Source organism: Siniperca chuatsi, linkage group LG24 (assembly GCF_020085105.1).
Source record: "Siniperca chuatsi isolate FFG_IHB_CAS linkage group LG24, ASM2008510v1, whole genome shotgun sequence".
NCBI classification, from domain to species: domain Eukaryota; kingdom Metazoa; phylum Chordata; class Actinopteri; order Centrarchiformes; family Sinipercidae; genus Siniperca; species Siniperca chuatsi.
Window position 1 is genome coordinate 637,139 of NC_058065.1, and position 23,676 is coordinate 660,814.

At 42.2% G+C, this 23,676-nt stretch overlaps 4 protein-coding genes and 1 long non-coding RNA gene across 8 annotated transcripts in view; 1 reads left to right on the top strand and 4 right to left on the bottom strand.

Moving 5' to 3' along the window:
- The window catches only part of LOC122871907 (NLR family CARD domain-containing protein 3-like), a 752,187-nt gene that overhangs the window by 456,171 nt on the left and 272,340 nt on the right, over positions 1–23,676 (bottom strand).
- Positions 45–3,870, top strand: LOC122871945 (gastrula zinc finger protein XlCGF57.1-like). Its single transcript, XM_044187574.1, has 2 exons — positions 45–508; positions 2,270–3,870. Exons 1-2 carry the CDS (start codon positions 337–339, stop codon positions 3,532–3,534), a joined length of 1,437 nt encoding a protein of 478 aa, XP_044043509.1. The 5' UTR covers positions 45–336; the 3' UTR covers positions 3,535–3,870.
- On the bottom strand, positions 10,069–17,097 carry LOC122871958 (gastrula zinc finger protein XlCGF57.1-like). Its single transcript, XM_044187599.1, has 2 exons — positions 16,370–17,097; positions 10,069–11,498 (listed from the first exon to the last, which is right to left on the bottom strand). Exons 1-2 carry the CDS (start codon positions 16,539–16,541, stop codon positions 10,402–10,404), a joined length of 1,269 nt encoding a protein of 422 aa, XP_044043534.1. The 5' UTR covers positions 16,542–17,097; the 3' UTR covers positions 10,069–10,401.
- On the bottom strand, positions 13,753–16,363 carry LOC122872033. Its single transcript, XR_006376996.1, has 2 exons — positions 14,130–16,363; positions 13,753–13,908 (listed from the first exon to the last, which is right to left on the bottom strand). It is a non-coding gene; the product is annotated as an uncharacterized LOC122872033 (long non-coding RNA).
- Positions 20,917–23,676, bottom strand: part of LOC122871908 (gastrula zinc finger protein XlCGF57.1-like) — a 134,727-nt gene continuing 131,967 nt past the window's right edge. For 3 of the 5 annotated variants that reach the window (XM_044187500.1, XM_044187497.1, XM_044187498.1), the window contains exon 2: positions 20,917–23,143. In XM_044187500.1, coding sequence (XP_044043435.1) covers positions 21,189–22,874 — 1,686 coding nt within the window. In that variant the 5' untranslated portion in view covers positions 22,875–23,143 and the 3' untranslated portion in view covers positions 20,917–21,188. The remainder of the gene's footprint in view (positions 23,144–23,676) is intronic. The other 2 variants (XM_044187496.1, XM_044187501.1) reach the window with 1 other exon arrangement.

Here is a 23,676-nt window from a genome sequence, read left to right on the forward strand (position 1 = left end):
CGCGGGTTTGTAGTCCGCCAAGAAAACCGAAGAAGAAGAAGAAGAAGAAGAAGAAGAAGAAGAAGAAGAACCGGAAGCTACCATAAGATCCAGTCGGAGTGAACCAGCAGAGCCTGTATGTTTGGATAAACCTGTTGAAGCGGACTTTGTGTGAACTTTCGGGATGTTTCACCGCAGACTCATCTCCTGTTAGCCAAGAATGCTAAAGGAAGTTAGCGCAGCTTGCTAGCAGGAAGTAGACGGAGCCGGAGCTCGGCCTCACAGTGCTAGTCGGAGTAGCTTCGATAGAGACCAAACTGTATTTTTCACGGAATCTGCTGCTGTGAAGCTGTGAAAATGTCTAAAGTCCAAACGCTGAGAGCTTTTGTCAGCCAGAGACTAAGTGCGGCTGCTGAAGAGATATTTGAGCTGTTTGAAAGAACGATAGCAGAGTACGAGGAGGAACTTTGTGGACAACGCAAACTACTGGACGCTGTTTTCCAGCCTGAAGTCCGGCTGCACAGAGCAGGTTTGTGCACTTTACTTGTTGTTTCACTTTAAACTGCTGGGAAACCAGCTGCGGGGGAAGAAGTGTTCACATCCTTTACTGCAGTAAAAGTACTGACACCACTCTGTGAAAATACTCCACTGCAGTAAAAGTCTGTGAGTATTATCAGCAACATGAACTTAAAGTGTGACAGTGAGAGTCGTCCCTGTGCAGTAAAACGCTTCCTGTCAGTGTTTTATTATATCTGATGTTTCTGGATTCATGTTCCTGCTGCATTCATGTGTGTGTTGCATTTTACTGCTGCAGATGTTTCAGGCTGAGCTCATTTTAACTGCTTTATATCCTGAGATGGTGTCGTCCCGTATTCGTCCAGTAATCAGTAATCAGGCCTATTGTCTTCTGGCTGCACCTCCCTCATCACTGTTAAGTACCTGATTAGCATATGATTGGCTTGACCATGGTGTTAATACACTGAACCAATCATATGCTAATCAGGTACTTAACAGTGATGAGGGAGGTGCAGCCAGAAAACAATAGGCCTGATTACTGATTACTGGGCCATCATGGAAACTATTAGGTCAGTTTCAGGTGAAACTAGGCAGGTAAACAGCAGATACTCAGGTAGACTCCTCCCTGAGGGCGGGGCTTAAGCAACACAGAGTAGCTTAACTTTCTGAGTTCTCAGACCATTTTCACAATTGAGAATGACTTCCGGATGGGAGCCGAAACGTCTTGATTCTGAAAACAGCGTCCAGATGACTACGACTGAAACCTTTTCTACGATGCTTAATAAACTGTTGGGTGGTTTCATCTGCAGCAATGCATCATGGTCTATAAGATCATCACGTGTTTGCAGCGTCGCTATCCTGCGAGAACCACGTATCTCTGAAAAGTCTTCATGAGCTCAGAAAAACAGCCTGTTTTCAGCTTTGACGGTGCAAGAGGAGAGGGAGCGACACTGCCTGACTCTTGCCCAGAGCGTTTTGGCAGTGCACCAGTTGTTGTGTATCAGCTTTAGCATGCTAGTCAGCTTAGCCCGGTTAGTCAAGCTCATGTAGTATCGCTGCTCAACTGTATGGGAGCATTACGGTTTCCAGCTAGTGATCATTGATTAGTGTCAAACTGTATGCTGACATTGTTCGACTGAAGCGTGGTTTCTTTTGTTTATTTCTATGATTTCAAGACAGATTTGTTGTTCGCCGTTTCAGGGGTGCAACTGTGAGTTTACTGCGTCCTTTTGAATTTTAATGCATCAAACCCAGGACGCATACCTAGCAACATCGCTGTTAATGTAATCTGTCGAAAACCGGAACAATCTTTGAAGGACTTGAAAGACATTTTAGTTACTGCGGTCTGCTTTGGGATTCTACCGGCCAGTTTCACACTCTACCCGTCTAACCTCCCAACAAATCCTGTTCTCCAGATGTAAGAAAACATGTTTGTTTGGTACAGACCCCAACAAATGTCACACCCTTGTGATTTTAATAGTTTCTTCAGTGAAAATGAAAATTATCATTCACACTAATCGTGAATCATATTACAATTGTTATATCTGTCAAAATAATCACAATATGATTATTTTTTTACCATATCGTGAAGCCCTAGTAACGATGACATTGAGCACTGATATGGTCTTGTTTTTCCTGCTCTCTCCTCCAGCTGCCAATTCCAGCAGTTTGTAAATGCACACTAAATACTGTATGATGAACCTTTGTTCTTTACATGTTAACAGGAAACGACAGTTTTCTAAAACGTGTGTCTGTATTTCATTATTCTCCACAGACGTCCAGCTGCTGTCGGTGAGTAAAGAAGAGGATCCCCCTGAGCAGCAGGACTGGAGCCCCAGTCTGGACCAGGAGGATCCACCAGAGCCCCCACACATTAAAGAGGAACAGGAGGAGCTCTGGACCAGTCAGGAGGGAGAGCAGCTTCGAGGGCTGGAGGAGGCCGATATCATCAAGTTCACATTCACTCCTGTCCCTGTGAAGAGTGAAGAAGACGATGAAGAGAAACCTCAGTCCTCACAGCTTCATCAAAGACTCACTGAACAGATGAAAACAGAAGCTGATGGAGAGAACTCTGGAGGACCAGAACCAGCCAGGAACTCAGATCCAGATAGACATTTACAACCAGCTACTTATGACAAGATGCCCGACTCCTCTGAATCTGAGACTGATGACACCTGTGATTGGTTGGAGACCAGGGAACCCCCGTCAGGTTTAAACCCTCTGCAAAACAATGAAGTACCTGTAAGTGATCAGGAATGTAATACTGGAAAAACATCAAGTAGCTCCTCTGAATGTGCTTCAAGCTTTGGCCACAAAGGACATCTGCAGGAACAAGATGGACTCCAAACAGGAGAGAAACCATATAGTTGTTCAGTTTGTGGTAAAAGATTTAGACACAAGTTAAGTCTGACAGACCACATGAGAATCCACACAGGGGAGAAACCCTTCAGTTGTTCTGTCTGTGGTAAAAGATTCACACAAAACTCACATCTGACCACACATTTAAGAGTTCATACCGGAGAAAAACCTTTCACATGCTTAGTTTGTAAAACAAGTTTCAGTAGCAGAGGCCATTTGTCCAGACACATAAGAATTCACACAGGAGAGAAACCATTTAGTTGCTCAGTTTGCAGTAAAAGATTTATACAAAAGGGAAGGCTGACAGACCACATGGTAGTCCACACAGGAGAGAAACCATTTAGTTGTTCTGTCTGTGGTACAAGTTTTGCACGAAAGGAATATCTGAGACTACACATGAGAATCCACACAGGGGAGAAACCCTTCAGTTGTTCTGTCTGTGGTAAAAGATTCACACAAAGATCAACTTTGACCCAACACTTAAGAGTTCATACAGGAGAAAAACCTTTCAGCTGCTCAGTTTGTAAAACAAGTTTTGGTAACAGAGGCTATTTGTCCACACATATGAGAATCCACACAGGGGAGAAACCATTTAGTTGCAGCGTTTGTGATAAAGGATTCACACGGCTTTATATTTTCAAAAAACACAAGTGTGCTGGTGAGAGCAGCGGCAGTAAATGAAGCTGCAGAGATGCTTGTTGAGCCGATTCTTTCCTGCAGGATTTGAAGTACTGAGGGCAAGACTTGGATCAACACTGATCAGTTCAAAACCGTGATACAGACTCCAAAATAAGTCGTGCTTCATCTTTTCAGCTGAGATGAAGCTACATGATCATTTTAATTCTGTTTTTATTTGTGTCTACATTATTTGGTTGTTTTCCAGGAACTGTGCTTTTTGGTTTTACGTGTATTCATTGATTTAAAACTGGCTAAAAGTGTTTTATGTCGCCTATACAACACTATGGTCAACATTTGTTGTTTTTAAAATGTGATTTATAAATAAAATGACTTGACTTACATCCCAATAACATAGTTTATTTCTAATTTAATGGACTCTCCTGGTCTTGAATTGATCTCTCATTATGTGTAAAACATGAACAGTTGATTCTTAAACTGCTCATACTGTATTTTTGTTATTTCGGTCACAAGTCTTGAGACAAACTTTGTTTTGATACAGTTGGACGGCTGATGTGTTGGATTTACCCAGTTGCCTTTAAAGCAGAGCTTCAGATGTTTCCGGCCTGTTTCCGTACAGTACTCAGATGCCATATGTGTGTTGAGAGAGTTGTTGGTTGTTGTAATCGCTCTTCAACTGGGTTGATCTTCGTCTCGGGACTCGTGTGGATGTTTCTTGCAGTTGTCTTGTTATAGACATATCCCTCCACCCCGGCTCAGCAAGGAAACAGTCTGTGGAAACATAAAGAGGGAGTTCTGTAGAAAAAAGACGAAGTTTGGAAGATCCCCACTTGATGTGTCGAACTCAGACTGCTGAAGCCTCAGATTAACGTCCCCTGAACTTCACAATGCATTTGTTCCAGGTACCATCGGGTCTGTTCGGATCGGGTCATGGCATTGATTTACCTGAGGTCTGTTTTAGACCGGGTCCAGACTTTTGGACCTATGAAGACCTCTTCAGACTCTCTTCAAGCAGCAGCAGCAGTTTCTACATGTGCTTATCTGTAAAATGTCACAGAGATAAATGTAAAAAGATGTGTTGCTCTCCACCGCTCACTAACACATCATTGATTCAAACTTTTGGCTGCAGCGTTATTTAGTAGCTTCATGGTTCATGTGTCTTTATTTCCCTCCTGATTCAACCAGGAGGGTTTCAGGTCCATCACAGTCTGTCATTTTTAGATCATCTGTAGCATTAATTGTAAATGACTCAACTGTAAATAATCATTATGCAGGAAGTAAAGAAAAATACTTGCAAAAGTACTGGAACTTTCTAATGATGAGAAAAAAGGTTGCAGTCCACCATGATGGTCATGTTCATAAACTCATCTAATTGTATCTATAATCACTCAATAAACGGTTGAATGAAAAAACTCATAGGAAATGTTTGTGTGATTGTGCTGATGTTCAGTAACTCAGGGTGTTAGTGGACTGCTTGGAGGTTTTGTGGACCTTTTGTGGATTTGACGAGGAAGAAGAAATATGCTGCCTTCAAATAGGGAATGGGGTCGTGTTTATGAGGAGAGTCCATATGACCCAACCATCTTGAGGTATTCACGACCGCACAAGTGGAAATTTTGAAGGCAGCATTAAAGACAATACCTCTGGTTCTGCTGCATCGATTTGAACTGTCCATCGTGAGCCTGACAACGTTATAGTAGTACTCTTAAGAAACAGAACAAATACTACAAGGCGTTAGGCGACTGATTCCATCGCCATGAGGGTCTGTATTGTATTACCTTCAAAATGCCAAGGATTTCCACTTGTAGACGCCCAGCAGAGATTCCAACACGCCTCCACACCAACCAGTAAACAACAGAGTGATGTGTTGTTTTATTTACTGTTTGAAATGTTGCTTGTGGCAGGTTGGTTCCAACAGTCAAGTCTGACATTATTGATGATCCAATAATATTTACAGGTTACAAAAGAAAACAGTTGAAAAACTGCTGGCATCTTCCTGTGCTAACTAATGAGACACCTGCGACGCCATTGTAATTATCCATGATTCAGTAGGTGAGTCAAGGCTTCAAAATAAGAGCACTAATGGATATATTCAAAAAAATCTGTTTTATCATGTACATAACTAAGTAAAGGTTTCAGTCGTAGTCATCTGGACACTGTTTTCAGAATCAAGACGTTTCGGCTCCCATCCGGAAGTCATTCTCAATTGTGAAAATGGTCAGAGAACTCAGAAATTTAAGCTACTCTGTGTCTGCTGATTACTCTGCCTAGTTTCACCTGAAACTGACCTAATTGTTTCCATGATGGCCCAGTAATCAGTAATCAGGCCTATTGTTTTCTGGCTGCACCTCCCTCATCACTGTTAAGTACCTGATTAGCATATGATTGGCTTGACCATGGTGTTAATACACTGTGGTAAACGGTTGGCAAGTTGAATCTCAGACCACCATTTCTGTTTAAAGAGGGGTTTTCTTTTTTCACAAAAATGTCTTCTTTGACTCCTCTTTCAAACCAACTCTTCTCTCTACTTAGAATCTTCGCCTCACTGTCTTGAAACCCCACTGTTTTCAGAATCAGGCCTGATTACTGGGCCATCATGGAAACAAAAGATGGTCAGTTTCAGGTGAAACTAGGCAGCAGAAACTCAGGAAGACTCCTTCCTGAGGGCGGGGCTTAAGCAACACATATTATCTTAAATTTCTGAGTTCTCAGACCATTTTCACAATTGAGAATGACTTCCGGATGGGAGCCGAAACGTCTTGATTCTGAAAACAGTGTCCAGATGACTACGACTGAAACCTTTTCTACGATGGAACACTCCTGGACAAATGAGGGACTACACCGTCATAAATGAGTAAGGCATAAACCAAAGATATATGGGCTCAGTTATCAAATATGAATACAAATGGCTCCTATAGGGTCAGTAGAGTTTGATAAAGGACAGTGAAAAGATCCGTCCTGGGGCTTTTCCACTGCATGGTACAGCTTGACTCTACTTGCTCTTTTTTGGTTTTCTTTTGGAGATAGTACCTGGTACCTTTTTTGATATCACCTCGGTTGAGATTCCAAGTGAGCTAAGCCGTTACTAAAAGGTGACAAGAAAACACTGCAGACCACTGATGGAATCTAGAGACATCCTGCACAAACACAGCATTTTTAAATAGCCAAGCTACCATCAATAGTGACCGTAAAATTTTTGTTCATTCAAACATGGCAGTTCTGCAAAACAATGCCGTGGTCAATTGACGAAGTGCAGATGTATCAAGAACAAAGTCCCTTCATATCCTCTGTTATAAGAGAGGCGTAGTGAGTGTGTGGTTGAGCGAGAGAGAGTGGCAAAGAGTGACGGTGAATGCGAGGGTGGCAGAGGAAAAGGTGAGCAGTGAAGTTATCAACCTGTCAGTAAATGTAGGTTACAGTTTTCAGTGAGTAACGGCTGCAGCTTCTCGAGACCAAAGTAAAGTTTCCCGTGTGTTGTTTCACAACTGCTGGAATGGTGTCGCTATGACAATCAGCTTCACTTACATTGAGGGGATACGATCTGCAATGGAAAACAAAGTAGAGGTACCAAAAGTGGGTAGAGTTGAGTCAAGCTGTACCATGCAATGGAAATACGGTTTAAGAAACAGAGTTCAAGTGTTTCCAGTCCAATAGCTCATTTTGTTAAATGACTGTTGACATCTTGGGTTTGATCGAAGTTGTTACATTTTGAAGGCTGATCCAAACAAAAGACCAAAAGCTCGAAGAAAGGAAGTTCAAATATCTAAGAAATGGCTCACACTGTTAGAGGGCTTCTTAGAAGTTCTGAGGTTGTGGGTTCAATCCTCGGAGTTACTGTCGTAACTGTCTGATCCAGTAGCTTAGGAAGATAGAGGACTGCTTGGAAGATCTGAGATTGTGTATTCGAAACTTTCATTGTCATGTAGATGATACCCAATTATATCTATCAATGAAGCCAGATTAAACTAACCAGTTAACTAAACTTCAGGCATGCCTTAAGGACATAAAAACCTGAACGACCTGCAATTTTATGATGTTAAACTCTGACAAAACTGAAGTTATTGTACTTGGCCCCAAACACCTCCGAGACACATTATCTAAAGATATAGTTGCTCTAGATGACATTGCCCTGGCCTCCGGCAGCACCGTAAGGAACCTCTGCTAAACTAATATTAATGCAACATATATACTTGAAAATATAATGAATTATTCAATCTAAGAAACTCTTTCTACGTATGAAAAAAGATTTGGATTACCCCCTATTCACCAGAAAAACGATCCTGACTCAGACTAAAGAAAGTGTTTTAAAATTGTTGAAAGCAGTTTCCATAATGTAAGTATATCAAAGCAGTGAAAATGTTTCATAAGTAACAAATAAAACTTCCATTACAGTAGACTTATGTAATAAATTACGTGATGTATTACCACATATTAAAACTTCATCATGGATTACCTCTGACAGCACCAAATATTCACAATAAAAATAACAAACTTATATTTTACAGCCCACACTTTAAACAGACCCTCACTGCACCTCTAATAGCACTAAGATGTGGAGTTATTCAAATGCATACAGATGGAGAGCACATGAGGACTTCATTCACTTGCTATTGACAGTGTTTAGTCTTTATGTTTCAGTCACTCGTGGTTTCTCCTTCCATAACCCCCAGCTTCTGTCTCTCCGACCTGCCCCCCCGACCTGATACTTCAGGAATGTTTGGCATGCCCCAGGTGCCGGCAATGGGCAGGATTCGAGCCCAGACGCTGCACCTCTGCTGACGTCAAACGGTCGCAGAGATTATATTATATATTAGCTGTAGAGTCTTAACACCAAGAACAGGTGAGGGAGAGCCCGTTGTGCAGCGTCAGGTGAAACAAGTCAAAATATTATTTATTCACAGGAAGATTTTTGATGAAAATTAACTTTACAGACTGTAATGGTCGTATGGAGAGAAACCTGTTTGTTAATGATAAGTTAGTCTCAAGAGGTCTTCATATGTCTAAAACAGACCTCAGGTAAATGGAACAAATGCATTGTGAAGTTCAGGGGACGTTAATCTCAGGCTTCAGCAGTCTGAGTTCGACACATCAAGTGGGGATCTTCCAAACTTCGTCTTTTTTCTACAGAACTCCCTCTTTATGTTTCCACAGACTGTTTCCTTGCTGAGCTGGGGCGGAGGGATATGTCTATGACAAAACAAATGCAATTCAATTAAATTTTATTTATACAGTGCCAATTCCTAACAGAAGATATCTCATTGCTCTTTTCCTATAGAGCAGGTCTAGACCGAACTCTTTATAATATTATTTACAGAGACCCAACAAATCCCACCATGAGCAAGCACTTGGCGACAGTGGCAAGGAAAAACTTCCTTTAAGAGGCAGAAACCTCGAGCAGAACCAGACTCAGGGGGGGCGGCCACCTGCCGCTGCCGTGTTAGGTTTTGAGAGAGAGAGAGAGGGAGAGAGAGAGAGAGGGGAGGGGTTTGGGAGAGTGGGAGGCAAAGACCACGTAGATTTTCATTTTATTTTTTAAAAGTAGAATAGTAATTGTAGTGTTAATATTAATATATTAGCAATAATAGGAATGGCAGCTATAGGAGTAATGTCAGTATTAGTAACAGAGCCAATAACAGCAACTGTAGCAGCAGTTGTCGAGCAGGAACATGGGGGCAGCAGGTGGCCCACAACCACAGATCCAGACTCTGCAGGAACACAGGGGCAGCAGGTGGCCCACAACCACAGATCCAGACTCTGCAGCTCCAGAGGCAGAAATACCTGCTGAAAGCGACAGAAGGAGAGAGGAGAGAAACGAGAAAGCACAGAACTATGGCAGAGAGAAGATGTCGAGTTAGTAACATGCAGTAATGGGATAAAAATGCATACAGACTGAGAGGGAGAGGAGGAGAGAGGAAAGAGGTGCATCATGGGAAGTCTCCCGGCAGTCTGGGCCTATAGCAGCATAACTAAGGGATGGTTCAGGACTCACTTGAGCCAGCCCTAACTATAAGCTTTATCAAGGAGGAAAGACTTAAGCCTGCTCTTAAATGTGGAGATGGTGTCTGCCTCCCGAACCCAAACTGGGACCTGGTTCCACAGGAGAGGAGCTTGATACCTGAAGGCTCTGGCTCCTGTTCTACTTATGGAGACTATAGGAACCACAAGTAACCCTGCATCCTGGGAGCGCAGCATTCTAGTCGGATAATAGTGTATTATAAGATCTTTAAGATACGATGGTGCCTGACCAACCTGCAATAAACATCCACACGAGTCCCGGGACGAAGATACCCAGTTGAAGAGCGATTACAGCAACCAACAACTCTCTCAACACACATATGGCATCTGAGTACTGTACGGAAACAGGCCGGAAACATCTGAAGCTCTGCTTTAAAGGCAACTGAGTAAATCCAACACATCAGCCGTCCAACTGTGTCAAAGCAAAGTTTGTCTCAAGACTTGTGATTTGACCGAAATAATACAAATACAGTATGAGCAGTTTAAGAATCAACTGTTCATGTTTTACACATTATGAGATCAATTCAAGACCAGGAGAGTCCATTAAATTAGAAATAAACTGTGTTATTGGGAGGTAAGTCAAGTCATTTTATTTATAAATCAGTTTCACATGTTGATGCTGCTGTATTGATGACATAAAATACTTTTAGCCAATTTTAAAATCAATGAATACATGTAAAACCAAAAGGCACAGTTCCCAGAAAACGACCAAATACTGTAGACACAAATAAAAACAGAATTAAAATGATCATGTGGCTTAATCACATCTGAAAAGATGAAGCTCGACTTATTTTGGAGTCTGTATCAGTTTTGAACTGATCAGTGTTGAGCCAAGTCTTGCCCTCAGTACTTCAAATCCTGCACGAAGGAATTGGCTCAACAAGCATCTCTGCAGCTTCATTTACTGCCGCTGCTCTCACCAGCACACTTGTGGGTTTTTTTGTGAGCAAGCCGTGTGAATCTTTTATCACAAACGCTGCAACTAAATGGTTTCTCCCCTGTGTGGATTCCCATGTGTCTGGACAAATGGCTTCTGCGACTGAAACTTGCTTTACAAACTGAGCAGCTGAAAGGTTTTTCTCCTGTATGAACTCTTAAGTGTAACGTCAAAGTTGACTTTTCTGTGAATCCTTTACCACAGATAGAACAACTGAAGGGTTTCTCCCCTGTGTGGATTATCAAGTGTCGTGTCAAATGTGGCTTTCGTGCGAATCTTGTACCACAGACAGAACAACTGAAGGGTTTCTCCCCTGTGTGGATTATCAAGTGTTGTCTCAGATGTGGCTTTCGTGCGAATCGTTTACCACAGACAGAACAACTAAATGGTTTCTCTCCTGTGTGGACTACCATGTGCACCACAACATCTCCTTTCCGTTGAAAAGTTTTTTTACAAACTGAGCAACTATATGGTTTCTCTCCTGTTTGGAGTCCATCTTGTTCCTGCAGATGTCCCTTGTGGCCAAAGCTTGTAGCACATTCAGAGGAGCTACTTGATGTTTTTCCAGTATAACATTTCTGATCACTTACAGGTACTTTATTGATTTGCAGAGGGTTTAAACCTGACTGAGGTTTCCTGGTCTCCTCCCAATCACAACTGTCATCAGTCTCAGGTTCAGAGGAGTCGGACGTCTTGTCCTGAGTAGCTGGATGTAAATGTCTATCTGGATCTGAGTTCCTGACTGGTTCTGGTCCTCCACAGTTCTCTCCATCAGCTTCTGTTTTCACCTGTTCAGTGAGTCTTTGATGAAGTTGTGAGGACTGAGGTTTCTCTTCATCGTCTTCTTCACTCTTCACAGGGACAGGAGTGAATGTGAACTTGGTGGTATCGGCCTCCTCCAGCCCTCGAAGCTGCCCTCCCTCCTGACTGGTCCAGAGCTCCTCTGGTTCCTCTTTAATATGTGGGGGCTCTGGTGGGTCCTCCTGGTCCAGACTGGGGCTCCAGTCCTGCTGCTCAGGGGGATCCTCTTCTTTACTCACCGACAGCAGCTGGACGTCTGTGGAGAATAATGAAATACAGACACACGTTTTAGAAAACTGTCATTTCCTGTTAACATTTAAACCACTGACAGCACTACTTTCTTAAACGTGTGGAGAAATGATGCACATTTTGTAAAACGTATTTAGAAATCATTCAAACTAAAACAAACTACAAACATATCACACGCTTTGCGTTTCATCAGAGCAGAAACGCCATAAAATGACTGCGATCAAGGCAGCTGCGACTCCACGCTCATGTTACGTGCACATGTAAACCTGCTAGTCCTGAGTTCAAATAAACCTCTCAGCTAAAGACAGAAAAGTGTTTTACTGCTGAAGAATGTGAAGAAGCCATTTTGCTGCATATAGTCCAGGGCTGCTGGAAAGGAACTTGACCTCAATGGAAAACGTCATGAGGTCGAGGAAAGATAGGAAGGAGAATTCATCAGGACTTTGGAAAAGTCAACTGTGGTGCTGAGAGAATCTGACTGCACTTGAACTAGGCAACATAATTATGCAACGGAGGATGTTATTGACATGGGTCTGCAATGGTCAAACTACAATGTTCTGAACATGGACTACATAAAGCATATCTTACTCCACCCTGTGCGTTCTTACCGCGTTGTTTCATGCAGGCAATATAAACACGGATAACCCGGGAAAATAAGACTTCATTAACAAAGGTTGGAATGGAAATAAAAAACGAATACAGGCAGGGAGCTGAAGGTCAGTCACAGTTGGGGATGCTGAGAGAAGGTCAGTCTATATAATCACGTCATACAAAATGGTGCGCAATATTCATGTTTTTGTATCGATTTGAATGGCCAAGATAATAACTATTAGATATAAGTTAACAACAATTTACAACAATCTGAGAACATTTTACACTACAGCAGACCGAAAACTTGAAAACCTGTATGTCAAAGCAGCCACAGCAACTAATGCATGAGAACTGAAAGGAGATGAAGAGGGAGAGACGGCACCTGGACGGGGCGAGAGAAGCGACCCACTTTTATCATAGTTTATAATAATGCAGCACAGTGAGGATTGTGACGTTTCATAGAGGAGACGAGCGTCTGTTTCATGTTAACAGAGACTGCAGTGGAGTTCATTCAATTCACTGATAAACCACAGAAGATTGACATCAGGTTTCATGATCAAAGAAAGTTTTTATATCATGTCCACACTTCTTGAAGCAATGAAGCAACTTTCCTTAGCATTTAGATAATTTGAACAGGTCTTATGGCTGCCACTGAAATGCTTCCAGGTCATTTCACTCAGGAATCTTCCTAAGAAAGAAAGACTATTCTACTGCAATGCAGGTTTGGTGTTCTGCTGTCAATCATGTCTACTGTTTCATGTGAGCTGTAGTGAGCACAACGGGGTGAGTCTCTCCCAGAGATCCTCCAGATTTGTAAGAGTCACTCTGACACCTTCCAGACCTGGTGCCAAGGCTCTCCGCCCAAGAAAGTTATGTGCGTTGTCATGCTAACAAGTTACACAGCACTGAAAGCAGTCAACAACTTTCTTTGATTGACCTGGCTACGAACGACAAGAAAAGATCGAAACATACCAAACAATCCAAGGATTATCTCTACCCGGGACAGAGACTCAAGTTTTTACCTTTAAGACTGAATAGAAATCATAAAGACAAAATAAAACAAAAAGGAGCAGTCAGCCTCTCTTCTTCGCTGTGATTTAGCTGTAAATAAATGTCCTCATGTATGAGCAAGAAGTAGTCGTGTGTTCCTTGAAAAACAAGACGGGGGTCAATGTATCAAAAAGATAAATTCCAATTCCTTCTTTTGAGACTGATCAATTTAATAATTAATTTGATTTATTTATTTTCCTTCAAATGAAGGTGGTGCCCCAACGAGTGCAAAGACTTAATTTTAAAGAAGTAATATTGTTACAGTGGGGATGGTTTAGCATTTGTCTTTACACATTTTTTGATACGTTTTATGTTCATGCCTGTGTTATGTTTTTTACGTGGGGCCAATCAAGTTAACGTTGAAAGAACAAAAGGTTCATCATACTCAAGCTGCCACCCAAAGTCACCTGCAGTTCAGCATGAGGACCTTTGCTTATTTTAACCTGTGCACTCTCACCTGTTTGAAACACTGAGCTCACCGCTGTATAACGGGGAAACTGAGAGTCGCTGCTTCATCAGAGCGCTGTAAATATTAGAATATGGTAACACAAGTGTTACGTGTCTTTTTACACACATAGCAGTATACACTTGTTTTCAGATACAAGAACAGCGACTGTATACACATTTAGTTCCACAGCTATTTATTAATATAAATGTGTAAAATACAGCATTTGAGTGCTTCAGCAGGAGACACGAGGGCTGCTGGTGTCGCAGGAGGAAACACACCGGTCTGCAGCCGCCAGTTCACTTTACCGCCGCTTCATCTGAAAAACACGCTGAAAAACACAAACGTGTCTCACTGCGACGACATTAACAAGATGTCATTTCGTACGATCAATTTAGCAAACCCTTGTCTTAAGGAACACCACGATTCAACACCATTAACGGTTGGCGTTAGCATGTAGCTAACATTAGCTTTTGGCTAGGGTAGCAATAGCATGACAACAGTTAGCGTTATAGCATTTAACAAGCAGCAAGTTGGCCGTTTGTGATTTACCTTCAACCGGCTGGTCATCCGGTGTCTTCCACCACTGCTTCAACAGCCGAGCCACTGGGCCAGAGAAGGCCGGCCTGGGACCCAGCAACGCATCCAGCCAGACGGAGCTCGACCAATCAGAAATGTTCAGCGCAGCAAGCCCCACCCCGAAAGCCCCAGTACTTCTGAAAAGTACAACCCCCCGAGCAGGGACCTTCTGACAGGTAACGGTAACATTATTAAGAAGCAGCAGTTCAAAGACCAGTTTCAGGCAAACTGGCTCAGAATATATCAGCGGCTCGAACTTAACGGTGAAATAAGCTGCTCGATTTGTAAAAATGTACAGTGCTGCACCTTTTACCAGCTGATGTTACAAAACTTCAAGTCGCCACTCTGATGGCATTTCTCATACAGCAGCCTAGAAAAGGAAGCGTTGTGGCATCTGGCCGTTACGAAAATTAAATAACATTTGTTCATAGGAGAGTCCAGTGTTGGGGAGGCGTCTTGCCTTGATGTCCCGGTTTGAAAGTGGTGTTTACCCGTATTTTTCTGATGTATGAGGCTGGGATGTAGCCGATTTCCCCAGACCTGCGGCGGGACCCCAGCCACCAATGTTTGTTGCTCCACTCCAGGAGAAGCTTTCTCCGGCCGCCAAGTGCAGCGAGTTGGGCTCCGTGGATCGGAAGGCGTGCGATACTCGAATACCTGGGGAAGCTTTACAGATCTGGCTGCATTCACGTGTTGTGCTGCGAGCTTGATGAACTCTTTCTGAGCTAAAACTGCACATAGGTGCGCCGAACGTAAGACGAAGGAAGTTCACAAACAGTGCGTATAAATGCTGACACATAACAACACGGTATTGAAGCGTGAATAACGCTACGGTTCTACAACATATTATGCTAACTTACAAGTATCACGGAGGTTTTGTGAGTCGAGCGAAAATCTGCCATTCAGGTATACAGGTTCCCGGGCGCACCTGACTGACTGAGCGAGCAATCATCAAACGATCCTTGTTAGAATCTATCTTCTTTTCTTTTAACGCGGAAATAACAGCTCAACATTTAGACGTGCAACACTTGATGATTAAGGGACATTATTTCAACCTTAAATGTCAAGTTGTTTCCTTAATATCTATATATTTATTTATTAAGTAACGGTTGGGGAAACCCTGGGGGGTCTGAGTGGAAACATCAGCTCTGTTAGAGGTGATTTAAAGGGTCAATTCTTGATGTAAACATTAATATTTTTAATAATGCAGCAGGTCAGAGGGTTCCTTGTACATTTTACAGCATTAGTTCTCTGAGAATCTCTTTCATATCCAAGCAACACTGGTATTGTTACTGAAATATTTCTAACCGAATCGATGTTGAATCAAATCGGAAATCGATTAGGGAAATAAATGGTGATCTACAAAGAGAGTAAAGTACCTAAAAAGGGCACCGTTGTACCATACTGATATAATAACTTGGTACCCAACCCTACTGCTGACACAATGGATATTCTGTCATAGTTCACCGTTTCCAAAAAAATAAAAACACCATTTTGGCAAAACAGTACTCGAATTTCTCTCTCCAGTGCAGAGAAACTTGAAAACCTACTGACAAACTTCTCCTGTAAAGTTTGTCATGTGAACACAGCACAAAAAACAGCAATTAAAATTTAATTCAGAAATTCACTGAGCAATACAAACCTCACCAAGCTGATGCTCGTTTCAGAGCAGTTTGAGTTTAACAGAGCTGTTAAAAAGTGGAAAGAGACGAAGCACAGGAGACAAGAGACAAGAGGGAGCCATCAAAAGAAAGACGAAGAACACTGATGCAGTTCAAAGAGATGGCCATTAAGAGAGGAGAAGGTGAATAGACAACAAATTACAGCAAATACTTTTACTGTCACGGAGTTCCACAAGGTTCTGTGCCTGGACCGATTCTATTCACCTTATATATGCTTCCTCTAGGCAGTATTATTAGGAAACACTCCATAAACTTCCATTGCTATGCAGATGATACCCAATTATATCTAGTGCAATGAGATAACTCCTGTTATGAATTGGCGCTATATAAATAAAACTGAATTGAATTGTCAGACATGAATCAGCCACTTTAAGTTCATGTTGCTGATAATACTCACAGACTTTTACTGCAGTGGAGTATTTTCACAGAGTGCTGTCAGTACTTTTACTGCAGTAAAGGATGTGAACACTTCTTCCCCCGCAGCTGGTTTCCCAGCAGTTTAAAGTGAAACAACAAGTAAAGTGCACAAACCTGCTCTGTGCAGCCGGACTTCAGGCTGGAAAACAGCGTCCAGTAGTTTGCGTTGTCCACAAAGTTCCTCCTCGTACTCTGCTATCGTTCTTTCAAACAGCTCAAATATCTCTTCAGCAGCCGCACTTAGTCTCTGGCTGACAAAAGCTCTCAGCGTTTGGACTTTAGACATTTTTACAGCTTCACAGCAGCTTTTCCTCCAGACTCACTCCGTTAAAAACTGTCTGCTCACTCTGATGCGCGCTGTGTTGTTAAGTTACATCACGTTCGTCTCCGTCTACTTCCTGCTAGCAAGCTAAGCTAACTCCATTAGCTCCGTAGGACGCCGGGAGATAATTCAGATGCTAAACATTTTCAAATAAAGCGAACAGCGCAGAGTCTCTTCAGACAGGTCTGTCTGGACATTTGGACACTTTGGCTCCGTGAAAAATACAGTTTGGTCTCTATCGAAGCTACTCCGACTAGCACTGTGAGGCCGAGCTCCGTCTCCGTCTACTTCCTGCTAGCAAGCTGCGCTAACTTCCTTTAGCATTCTTGGCTAACAGGAGATGAGTCTGCGGTGAAACATCCCGAAAGTTCACACAAAGTCCGCTTCAACAGGTTTATCCAAACATACAGGCTCTGCTGGTTCACTCCGACTGGATCTTATGCTAACGGAAAGAGTTAGCATGTTAGCCTCGGTTACACTGCTTCCGGTACCTCTTCTTCGCTGATTTTCACAATAAAAGTGACCAAACAATATTTACAGGCCCATATCTCTTTGTTAGCACTAAACAATGGTAGAAATACTCAGATCCTTCACTTAAATATAGAAATACCACAAAGTAAAGTAAAAGTACAAAAGTATAATGTCAGCAAATGTATTTATTATTATCAGAATCTGAATCAGGAATACTTTATTGATCCCCGAAGGGAAACTCTTTGTTACAGCAGCTCGTCAGTGCACACAGGAGAAAGTACTAGCAAAAAATATAATACAATACACTATAAAAACACTATAAAACAGGTCCGAAAATAAGCATAAAATAAAATAAGTGTGAAAAAAGTGTCCTTTGAGTTAAAGTGTTGATTACAACATTGAATCAGATGGTTTCCCCTGACATTAAAGTGGTGGTCGTACTGCTGATCCCACTGTGAATCAACAGTCCTGTCTGCATTTCTGTGCAGCTTTCAGTTTACTGTGTTGGTTCACCAGCTTGTCTGGTTTAGTCCCTCCAGATCTTATTGACCTCTATAATACTGTGGACATCAACGCACAGCTCACACAAGCTAACTGGATGCTACCTGTCCAGTGCAAATTGTTAGTGTTTCGCAATAAACTTGTAGCAGGTGAAGTGAGTGAAACATCAGGAAAACCAAAGAGAAAACCAGAGAATACTGGATCAAACCACAGCTGAAGGTGATTTCACACTGAACTGTGTGTCAAATGAAAGCTAGAACGTACTTCTCTGGGCTACAGGTAAGCAAACAGGTACAGGTGTTGTTCATATAAGTTGGTACGGCTGTTTCTTTTATACTTGTACAACATGTATGTATTTTGTTTTCCACTTGTTTGACACAACACATGTTTGAGCTTTGGTAGAGGTGAACATTGTCTCCTCTTTGAGCTTCTGAGGCCTGCAGTGATCCATAACAGCCGTCTCTGCATCGACAGACGTCTTCACAGAGGCAGAACTCCAGCCTGACGTGACGCGCCGTGATGCAGCCGTCAGTGTTGTACTTTACTTTGTGAATCCATCAGCAGCATCAATAAGAAAGCAGCTGTGTGTTTCCTCAGACTCTCTGTGATGGTTCATTCTGGGCTTTAGAACAGCTGATCACAGTCCAGCTGTTATCACCGACATGTTTCCATTTCTGTTGTCACATGACTGAAAACTAGAAAATGTTGATTTGATGGAGGAACTCAGTGGAATCAGGGTTAGCCTCCGTTAGCAGCTAGCATCTGTTAGCCTCATTAAAATCACTGATTTATTCTCATGCAGTCATCAGACAACAGTCAGAACGTGTGTGTGGAGAAAATGTTAAACTGAAGTCAAGAGCTGAAGACTGGTTATACTGGTTATACTGGTTATACTGGGCAGCTTTCACATGTGAGAATATAAATGTATGTGAAGAAGAATGATGCTGAAAATAAACAAACAGGTTTAATAAAACTTCTCTGGATAAATAACAGTTAAAACATGAACCAGTGAGATTTTAATGTTTTAACAGATTACCTCTTTGCAGCAGAGGGTTGTCGTCCTTTAAAATCAATGAAGTGATTATTTGACTGGTCACTCTTGAAGGACACACAGCTGGGCTCAGGTCCAGGTCCAGGTTCAGGTTCAGGTTCAGGTTCAGTCTCAGGTCCAGGTCCAGGTCCAGCAGAGTCTGGTCTCTGCTGCTCTGGCCTTGAACACAACACACACAGAGCTTTGAGTGTGAATAATGATGGTGCAGTGATCTGAGTGCTGAGCTCTGACATGGAGAAGAGTCATGGACAGTTAGAGATCCTCATCTCACCTCTGAGCTCTGGTCTGGCTGCCATGTTCCCCACACAGACTGGTTTTAGAGGAGGGCTCCCTCCTCTCTGTCCTCACACTGATTCATGCTGCTGAACTCACATCCACATCAGCTCACACACACTTTGATCTGGAGAGGAAACACAAATCCTTCATCTGCACATCAGCTGAAATCCTCCTTTCCATCATTTCTCCTGTAAGAAGATCAGCTGCTCCTCCAGTGATTGGCTGTTACTTTCTGTTTCATATCAGTGTCAGCTGAATGCAGTCAGACAGCAGTGAGGCAGAGGAAGCTGCCATCAGCTGCTGGACTTCTACTATCAGGCCACTAGATGGCGTCATGAAGCTGCAGTGAAGTGCAGATTTACCTTCATTGACACACGCTGATTGAATATTTTAGTAACTTCCCCACCACTAAACAACATTTCAGCTCTACATAAATGAGCCGCTCAGCAACAGGTCAGCAGCTGCAGCAGCGACTCACAGCTGATTAAGATACTTTAAAAATCACACAACTCCTTCTGCGAGTCGAACCTGAACACAGGTTTATTATGTCACTATAGATACGATCTTTTTCTTTACTTCTGCATAATGTTTATGTACAGTTGAATCATTTACAAACAATTCTACAGATAATCTATAAACCCAAATGATAAATCAACACACTTATTAAAGCATTACACATTTTTATTAGGAACTTCTAATGGTTTACAAAAATTCATATCATAAATCAGCAGAAAATGAATAATTACAAAACATTGTATTTACTCCTTTTACTCCGAGCTTTGAAAAACATTTTCTTCACGCCAGAAAATCGTTGTAGACTGAAATTCTACCTACTCTTCAATCAATCGATTGGGAAAAAATTATCTGCACATCATCTAGATTAACTAAATTGGCCTCAGTGCACTCTACCTGGTAGCTGCTAGATGCTAATCAAAGTTATACAACGTTGCCTACGTTATTTAGTTGGCTTCAAATGAGGCTTAACGTTCACACAGTTCCTCAATATTACATTAGTCCAACATCGCCCCAGCCTGTGGGAGTAGCCAGTTAGCTGCGCAAAATGCTAAATAAACAGTAAAAAACCCATAAAACATGGCTAAAGTTTGAAGTCGGACAGCTGGTATTGATCCATCATTGAGCTTGAACCGTTACCGGCCCTCGTTGAGAAAGCAAACACACACACTTTGCCTAAAATACAGGTACATCAGGTCTGCCAATGTCGCCACCGAAAATAATGGATTAAGAAGCACTTTTCTCCTTATGAAAGTAGCACTAGCGATTGTCCGACCAATGAGAATTTGGTTGGATAAGAACGTATCGACCAACCTATCGACTAACTGACCAGAAGGAGTCAGCCCTAACAACCAACAACTCTCTCAACTCACATATGGCATCTGAGTGCTGTACGGAAACAGGCCGGAAACATCTGATTTGACCATAAAGAGCAGGTTAAAAATCAACTGTTCATGTTTTACACATAATGGGGGGGTAAAGCTAACCTACAACTACTAAAACTAGACAAATCTAACAACCTAACAACTAAAATCGCTAACTAACATACTAAATACTATAAACACACGACTACATAATTTACACTAAAGTAATCTATGCGAACAGTACAATCACTCAATCACTATAGGGGGGTGTTTGGTGACGAAAGCTGCCACCAGATCAGCCAACAGTGAAAATCTATTGCAATAGCCGGGTTTGAACCAGTGAAGGGCAGTCACTATGCATATTTATAAACACAATATGTAGAATTAAAATACTTTCCACTAAAAGGACGAGATTTGGACCTGAATCCAGCAACAGCACTACTAAATACCCATACACATTGGTTTTCAGCTGAAAAAAGTGGTTTGGGCCTTTATCGTAGAAAAGGTTTCAGTCGTAGTCATCTGGACACTGTTTTCAGAATCAAGACGTTTCGGCTCAGGTAGACTCCTTCCTGAGGGCGGGGCTTAAGCAACACAGAGTAGCTTAAATTTCTGAGTTCCCGTCCCATTTTTTCACAATTGAGAATGACTTCCGGATGGGAGCCGAAACGTCTTGATTCTGAAAACAGCGTCCAGACGACTACGACTGAAACCTTTTCTACGATGGAACACTCCTGGACGAATGAGGGACGACACCGTCTTATTTTGGGGCTTTAGTTACTCTTTAAAATGATCACGTGGCTTCGTCTTAGCTGAAAAGATGAAGCACGACTTATTTTGGCTAACCCCTAACCCTGTTTCAGTTTTGAATGATCAGTTTTGAGCCAAGTCTTGCCCTCAGTACTTCAAATCGGCTCAACAAGCATCTCTGCAGCTTCATTTACTGCCGCTGCTCTCACCAGCACACTTGTGTTTTTTGAAAGTATGAAGCCAAGTGAATCTTTTATCACAAACGCTGCAACTGAAGGGTTTCTCCCCTGTGTGGATTCTCATGTGTTGTTTCAGAGTTGGATTTTGTACAAATGTTTTACCACAAACTGAACAACTAAATGGTTTCTCCCCTGTGTGGATTCTCAAGTGTTGTGTCAATTGTGCCTTTCGTGCAAATCCTTTACTACACACAGAACAACTGAAGGGTTTCTCTCCTGTGTGCATTCTCATGTGTTGTTTCAGAGTTGGATTTTGTACAAATGTTTTACCACAATCTGAACAACTATATGGTTTCTCCCCTGTGTGGATTCTCATGTGTTGAGACAAACTGTTTCTGAGACTGAAACTTGCTTTACAAACTGAGCATGTGAAAGGTTTTTCTCCTGTATGAACTCTTAAGTGTGAGGTCAAATTTGGTCTGTGTGCAAATTTTCTACCACAGACAGAACAACTGAATGGTTTCTCTCCTGTGTGAATTCTCACGTGCTGTGTCATTTGGTTCTTTTGTGTGAATCCTTTACCACAGACAGAACAACTGAAGAGTTTCTCTCCTGTGTGGATTCTCATGTGTTTGCACAAATAGCTTCTGAGACTGAAACTTGTTTTACAAACTGAGCATGTGAAAGGTTTATCTCCTGTATGAACTTTTAAGTGTTTGGTCAAAGTTGATCTTTGCGTGAATCTTTTACCACAAACAGAACAACTAAATGGTTTTGCCCCCGTGTGGACAGTCAAGTGTTGTGTCAGATGCGTCTTTCTTGCAAATCTTTTATCACAGAGAGAACAGCTAAATGGTTTCTCCCCTGTGTGGATTCTCATGTGTTTGGACAAATAGCTTCTGAGACTGAAACTTGCTTTACAAACTGAGCAGCTGAAAGGTTTTTCTCCTGTATGAACTTTTAAGTGTGAGGTCAAAGTTGATCTTTGTGTGAATCTTTTACCACACACTGAACAACTGAAGGCTTTCTCCCCTGTGTGGACAGTCGAGTGTCGTCTAAGATCTTCCTTTTGTGTGAATCTTCTACCACATACAGAACAACTCATGTGTTTGACTGAATGAAGTCTCATATGAGTCGTTAAGGAATTCTTCCAGTGGTATCTTTTACCACAAACTGAACAACTAAATGGTTTCTCTCCTGTGTGGACAGTCGAGTGTCGTCTAAGATTTTCCTTTTGAGTGAATCTTCTGCCACAGACAGAACAACTGAAGGGTTTCCGCCCTGTGTGGATTCTCATGTGTCGTGTCAGAGTTCCCTTTTGTGTGAATCCTTTACCACAAACTGAACAACTAAATGGTTTCTCTCCTGTTTGGAGTCCATCTTGTTCCTGCAGATGTCCCTTGTGGCCAAAGCTTGTAGCACATTCAGAGGAGCTACTTGATGTTTTTCCAGTATTACATTCCTGATCACTTACAGGTACTTCATTGTTTTGCAGAGGGTTTAAACCTGACTGAGGTTCCCTGGTCTCCAACCAATCACAGCTGTCATCAGTCTCAGATTCACTGTCATCAGTCTCAGGTTCAGAGGAGTCTGACGTCTTGTCCTGAGTAGCTGGATGTAAATGTCTATCTGGATCTGAGTTCCTGGCTGGTTCTAGTCCTCCACAGTCCTCTCCATCAGCTTCTGTTTTCATCTGTTCAGTGAGTCTTTGATGAAGCTGTGAGGACTGAGGTTTCTCTTCATCGTCTTCTTCACTCTTCACAGGGACAGGAGTGAATGTGAACTTGGTGATATCGGCCTCCTCCAGCCCTCGAAGCTGCCCTCCCTCCTGACTGGTCCAGAGCTCCTCCTGTTCCTCTTTAATGTGTGGGGGCTCTGGTGGGTCCTCCTGGTCCAGACTGGGGCTCCAGTCCTGCTGCTCAGGGGGATCCTCTTCTTTACTCACCAACAGCAGCTGGACGTCTGTGGAGAATAATGAAATACAGACACACGTTTTAGAAAACTGTCATTTCCTGTTAACATTTAAACCACTGACAGCACTACTTTCTTAAACGTGTGGAGAAATGATGCACATTTTGTAAAACGTATCTGGAAATCATTCAAACTAAAACAAACTACAATTGTGCAAGTTCTGCCACTTAAAAAGATGAGAGGCCTGTAATTTTCATCATAGGTACACTTCAACTATGAGAGTCAGAATGGGCAGAAAGGAAATCACATTGTCTGATTTTTAATGAATTTATTTGCAAATCATGGTGGAAAATAAGTATTTGGTCAATAACAAAAGTTCATCTCAATACTTTGTTATATACCCTCTGTTGGCAATGACAGAGCTCAAACATTTTCTGTTAGTCTTCACGAGCTTTTCACACCCTGTTGCTGGTATTTTGGCCCATTCCTCCATGCAGATCTCCTCTGGAGCAGCGATGTTTTGGGGCTGTCGCTGGGCAACGCAGACTTTCAACTCCCTCCAAAGATTTTCTATGGGGTTGAGA

Bases quoted from the DNA above. Each gene is read 5' to 3' on its own strand.
- LOC122871945 (XM_044187574.1), top strand. From the start codon at position 337: ATGTCTAAAGTCCAAACGCTGAGAGCTTTTGTCAGCCAGAGACTAAGT. The intron at 509-2,269 runs GTTTGTGCACTT...TATTCTCCACAG, and splicing joins AGTCCGGCTGCACAGAGCAG to ACGTCCAGCTGCTGTCGGTG.
- LOC122871958 (XM_044187599.1), bottom strand. From the start codon at position 16,541: ATGTCTAAAGTCCAAACGCTGAGAGCTTTTGTCAGCCAGAGACTAAGT. The intron at 11,499-16,369 runs GTTTGTGCACTT...TATTCTCCACAG, and splicing joins AGTCCGGCTGCACAGAGCAG to ACGTCCAGCTGCTGTCGGTG.